The sequence below is a fragment of the Rhinoraja longicauda genome, chromosome 6 (genome assembly GCF_053455715.1).
Source record: "Rhinoraja longicauda isolate Sanriku21f chromosome 6, sRhiLon1.1, whole genome shotgun sequence".
Lineage (NCBI taxonomy): Eukaryota > Metazoa > Chordata > Chondrichthyes > Rajiformes > Arhynchobatidae > Rhinoraja > Rhinoraja longicauda.
Genome location: NC_135958.1, coordinates 62,979,596 through 62,985,719, shown reverse-complemented (window position 1 = coordinate 62,985,719; position 6,124 = coordinate 62,979,596). Strand labels below are relative to the sequence as shown.

Below are 6,124 nucleotides of genomic sequence, written 5' to 3'. Positions count from 1 at the left end.
AAGCCGATGGGAGAGATTCTGGGGAGAAGGCAGGAGAATGGGGTTAAGAGGGAAAGATCGATCAGTCATGATTGAATGGCAAGTAGACTTGATGGGGCGAATGGCCAAATTCTATCACTCATGACTTTATGAAACTCACCCAGGACGCCAATGAAACAAGTACAATAACTACAGTGGGGAAGGAAGAGAGAGAGAGGGAGAGAGAATGCAATGGTTGCTTGAAGTTAGAGAAATCAACATCAGTCTGAAGAAGGGTCTTGAGCCGAAACTTCACTCATTCCTTCACTCCCGAGATGCTGCATGACCCGCTGAGTTACTCCAGCATTTTGTGTCTACCTTCGATTTACACCAGCATCTGCAATTTTTTCCTTAACGTTTATACCGTTGGGTTGTAAGCTGCCCAAGCTAAATAAGAGGTGCTGTTCCTCCAATTTGAGTGTGGCCACACTCTGACAGTAGAGGAGGCCAGGACAGAGAAGTCAGCATGGGAATGGGCAGGGGTGTTAAGGTTTTTGGCACCCAGGAGATCACGTAGGCCCAGGCAGACAATGGGCCTATGAGAATGGGTCATTGTTGGCTGAGGGGAAGGTGACAACGAGGCATACAATCAGGACAGTGAAATAAGTCGGAGAACTAGGATGAGGGATGGACCGAGTGAGAAGGAAAGCAAGGTTTACTTGACGTTAGAGAAATCAATATTCAATCAACCCCCCATCCGGGCGGTCAGCAGCAGGAGGAGCTACTTGCAATGGTGGTGAGGAGCAATCAGAGCCCGGAGGTACTTCCGAATTTTGATGTGGAACATACCTCCAGGAATCATTCACATAAGCCACAACGGATGGAGTGGAGGCGAAGATTGCCAACAGGCCGGTTAAAGGTGGATGTGGGCCTGGGGTCAGGGGATGAGCTCTGTTGTGTTGATGCGTTAATGTGCATGTAAAGCTACGGCAAACAAGAATTTTAATGCTCCAATCCAGATGCATTTGGTAGTTACACACTTGACAAGAGTGTGGAGGCTCGGTCACTACTGTCCCATTCACCCCCACCATCCCCATCCCCAGTTGTGGATAGTCTTTACCCCACCTCCCCCAGCCAAAACAGTGATCTGGGGATGGTTGGGTGGGGAGGTACGTGTAACCAATGAGTTACAGAGAGCAGTCCTTACGGAAAGCATAAGGGAGTGAGTTTGGAAAGTTCTTACTGGTGATGACCTCCCCTGGTCCTCACCTTTTGCCCACAGAGTACAGCACATCATTCTTTGTCATTTTCGGTACCCACAAAGCGATCCCATCACCAGTAAGAACTTCCCGAACCCGCTCCTTTATGCTTACCTGTGGATGTCTGAGTATTCAAGGATATGGGATGGGGCAGGAACATGTCCCAATGTGAGATTCGCCATGATTAGCCAAATGGCCTACTCCTGTTTCCTATGAGGAAAAAATACTAGTACTATCTGGGCAACTGAAGGAATTTCAATGATTGACAATAATTATAATATTTGTATATAAAGAATATTTCTTATAGAGACGTATAAAATTATGAAAGAACTGGACAAGCTAGATGCATGAAAAATGTTTCCAATGTTGGGGGAGTCCAGAACCAGGGGCTACAGTCTAAGAATAAAGGGGAGGCCATTTAAAACTGAGGTGAGAAAAAACTTTTTCACCCAGAGTTGTGAATTTGTGGAATTGTCTGCCACAGAAGGCAGTAGAGGCCAATTCACTGGATGAATTTAAAAGTGAGTTAGATAGAGCTCTAGGGGCTAGCGGAATCAAGGGATATGGGGAAAAGGCAGGAACAGGTTACTGATTATGGATGATCAGCTATGATCATAATGAATGGTGGTACTGGCTCGAATGACCAAATGGCCTCCTCCTGCACCTATTTTCTATGTTTCTGTGTTAATACAATTTGATAAATCAAGTGTTGATACTCAATACCAGACCGTAATCAGCAACCATTCCTCTTCATCCTCAAATACTGTTCAACCCACGAGTTCCTCCAGCTGGTTGTTTGTTGCTCAGTTGTCTTCTACCTTTTCCTTTGAAGTTGTTTTTCATCGTATAGCATTAGTGTGGGACAAAGTTCCAGTATCAAGTGTTCCAAGAAAAATAACCTACGCGACATGAATAATTTATCAAGAAATAAAACACTAGTGCTCTAGGAACCAGGTATAGGCTGTGGACAAGTTCTTTTTATTGTGACACAAAATTGCATGGTTCAGAAAAATAAATCAGACCATCCTTAAAGTCCTGCTTGTGTAAAGAGATGGGGTTTTGGTTCGTAACCAGTGGAAAAGTACAGTTACAAATCTGGTAGCCTAAACCACTGCCAGATCAGTCCGCCAGCTGCTGATAATGTGATCTACATCCAAGGTATGCATTTGTAATTACTTGATTTGCATGATTTTGATAGAACAGTCTAAATTTGTGCCAAAGATTGAGCAGCATCCAAGCCAGCGGATGTGTTGGAACTTGTTACCACTGGAATGGTCAGGTACATAATTCATTCACAAAATGATATTTTGATGTACCTGACATAATTTTGTAAAAAATGTAAATGTAAAAAATGTAAAAAAACTATAAAGTTTAAAAAGCTATACAATTCATACATTTACACGTACACACACACGCAAAGGGATTTATAAATAAATGTGAACAATTAAAGAGCAGCATTACATCTGGTCTCATGCTGTTTGGGGAAGTATTTTATACTGAGCTTTCTTCAGTGTCTCTAAGAAGAACTGCTCATCTTCAAGGAAGTCACGGTCCTGTAAAAGGAGAGAAAATGACAAGAGTCAAAGGTACACAATTAGGTTAACTATATGTCAGTTTGATCCAGGCGGGATTATTTTAGAACGTGTAGATTCTATTCACAGCTGTGTAATCTGATTTCTAAACAAATTGAATTTGTTTGTGATGAACTTAGCCCATGTCCATCAAGATATCCTCAAGCTTTCAGCTGCTATTGGACCGTCTCTTCTATTTCCAGAAAACTGAACAGGATAAAATAAAAGCTTGAGGTCAGCATCAACTAGGCCAATTGTTGGCTAGGGATGGTATAATCCCAAGATCTCATTGTTACAAGTTGTGGAGCTGGTTAATCAACATTTAGTGGAAGAAGAGGGGTGCAGGGGGGCTAGAGTCATGGTAGTTGCACAGCAACCCTCCTGATCTTGGTGTAAGGGGAGGTAAATTACCCTGAGTTCATGCTCCTTGTCACTAACCCAAGATCTCTATCGAAAGTGATGTGAAATGCTTATCTGCACCTCTTCAGCATTTCTAGGGATCAGGTCAGGTTCTATCTCCATTTCTCCACCACCTCTCTTGATTACATCTGCATTCAGTATTCACTATCTGGAGAGACATTAGAAAAGGCATTATGTGCTGCAATTCAATTTTGGGAAGATCAATGTCCCAGCTGCAAACTCTGTCCTTTAGCTACTGATTCTGTTTCACGTTCAGTCATTCCCTCAGACCAAATCACACTTTTGTGTCAGCATCATATTGGACCTCATCACCAAGACTGTCGACTTCCACTTACGTAAAATTGTATATCTCTGACCACCCTAAAAGCTGATTTAGGCCCTCCTCCCACTCCCTCCATCCACTAAAAGTTGATTAACCAGTTCCACAGCTTGTAACAATGGGATCTTGGGATCCCACCATCCGGAGCCAACAATTGACCTATTAGGGAACCACCCTGCCCAAGGTCATTTGTTGCCACCCCTGATATGTCCTGGTCTTTTCTCACTTCCAGTCTCTCTCCCTTCATCTGTCCCAATTTCTCCAGATGCTGCCTGACCCGCTGAGTTACTCCAGCATTTTATGTCTATCTTTGGTATAAACCAGCATCTGCAAAACTGAGAGCAATAGGTTTTTCAGATAGTAAGACAATTTAACATATGTGGGATATCGTGCAAGAGTGTTGCAAAGGTAAAAGATCCGCCATGCTTTTATTGATGGCGGACCAGGCAGAAGTAGCTGAATAGCCTATCCCCGCTTCTGCTTTTATTCACACACCAATGGACCTCACCTTTTCAGCAACATGTTTGAAAATAGCAAGTTTGGCCTTTAAGTCCGAAGCCTCAGATCCAACAAGTTTCTTAATATTTTGAACTGATCCAGAATTCCAAGGTGTTCCCTGATAAGCATTGTTACCCACTGGAGGAAGATCTGAAAGAGGAATGAGCAGTACTCAAATTTTACCTTTGGTTGTTGCAACGTAGTGAAATCGAATTTCACTGTACCTGGCTTAATTTGTTCGTGTGACAATAAACTGACCTTGAAACCTTGAAAGATACAAGTAGCACTACACCAAAAACTGTTTGCAGTTGGAAATTATCAATCAAAAAAACAGAACCAATGTTTTCTTGATGCATAAGGATGAGCCCTTAATTTTATGAATTGTTCTGAGGAGAAAGGAGACTTCTGGTTATGTTTATGTACTTACAATCTTACTGCCAAAACCTTTCACCAATGTCAGAGGGAGCATTGGACCGTATACGCTGACCAATTAAAGCAAAACTAAAGGAATTGAAAGATTTGGGAAATGTAGATCCAAATGATTAACCACTTTACAGTGAGGAGAGTAGGAAGATCGATTCCCTCATCATTTTTAACATTGGAAATGTCAGCCTGATTCAGCGCAGCAACCTCACTGCTAAACTGCAGGTGCTGTAGTATTCTCAAACTTGAATTACACTTCAGTGATGTATAAGGATCTCTTGTATTTTAAAATGTTATAAACCCAAATGTTGGAAATACTCTACTGCCCGGGTAGCATATTTGCAAGAGAAATGCAGTCAGATTTCATGGAAAGATAAGCTTGATATTTTTAACGAACCGTTTATCAGAATTTGGTTTTGAAATATTAATCAGTTTATTTTTAAAACTGATGGACCCACAGCATATGTGCGACAGCCACACCCACTCCACTTTGTTTGTTACATTGCATTATTTCCACACACAAAATAACCTTTTAGATATTTATATTGAGAGCTACATTCTAACGACTACAACTAATGAAAGGTGCCACCACCAGGGGGTTGTGGTTTCAATAAATGCACTTACACGAGTGGTTTACCATGGATACCATTTGATTTCTAATGGATGGCCCCAGCGTTTTGACAGGCATTTTTACTGCAGGTGTGGGCGAATGATGTCGTTGTTGGACTAGATTCAGGCGTTCCTGAAAATTAAATTGAGTTTTGTCAAAAGAGATGTTGCATGGTCTATTTGTTTCACTTCCCTCATTTTTAACAGCATTAACCACTTCCATGTTGCACTCTTAGACTAAAGCACAACTCCTTTTTTTTACACAGCAGCTGCACATCAATATGCATTTTTGTAAAGAGTTTTAAGATATCCAGGAGAAATAAAAAGGCAGTATATAAATGCTATTTTTCATTTTATTCACTGTCACAAGCAGCATCCTTTATTAGTGCAGGATAATGTTCCTTTAATTAGTATGCAGTCTTGATCTTTGAATATGCAATATCTGCTTTGGATAAACAAATGCACTATAGTTGGATTTTCATATCATATATCATATATATACAGCCGGAAACAGGCCTTTTCGGCCCTCCAAGTCCGTGCCGCCCAGTGATCCCCGTACATTAACACTATCCTACACCCACTAGGGACAATTTTTACATTTACCCAGCCAATTAACCTACATACTTGTACGTCTTTGGATATATGATATGATTTTCTGGGAGATTTAATAAGATGCCAAACTGAAAAACAAAATGTCAGAGTGAAAAATAGTCATAGCTTTAAGGTGAGTGGGGCAAAGCTTAAAAGAGATGTACAGGGGATTTTCGTTGACACACAGAGGCTGGTGGATGCCTGGAATGCACTGCCAGGGGTGGTGGTGGAAGTAGATACAACAATGGCATTTAAGAAGCCTTTGGATAGGCATATGGATATGCAGGGATTGGAGGGATATGGATTATGTGCATGCAGGGAAAAGTTGGTCTTGACATCATGTTGGGAACAGACATTGTAGACCGAAGGACCTGTTCCTGTGCTGTACTTTTCTATGTTCCAAGAAGGTATTGGCAGAGATAGAACGTGGCTGACAAATAGGAAACAGAGAGTAGAAGTAAATTGGTCCTTTTCTG

At 41.5% G+C, this 6,124-nt stretch overlaps 1 protein-coding gene across 1 annotated transcript in view; it reads right to left on the bottom strand.

The window, feature by feature from the left end:
* Positions 1 to 2,185: 2,185 nt before the first annotated feature.
* fbf1 (Fas binding factor 1) overlaps positions 2,186 to 6,124 on the bottom strand; it is a 62,891-nt gene continuing 58,952 nt past the window's right edge. Inside the window, exons 28-30 of the mRNA XM_078401583.1 lie at positions 5,073 to 5,190; positions 4,036 to 4,175; positions 2,186 to 2,770 (exon numbers count right to left, since the gene is read on the bottom strand). Of these exons, the coding sequence (XP_078257709.1) occupies positions 2,687 to 2,770; positions 4,036 to 4,175; positions 5,073 to 5,190 (342 nt within the window). The 3' untranslated portion in view covers positions 2,186 to 2,686. The remainder of the gene's footprint in view (positions 2,771 to 4,035; positions 4,176 to 5,072; positions 5,191 to 6,124) is intronic.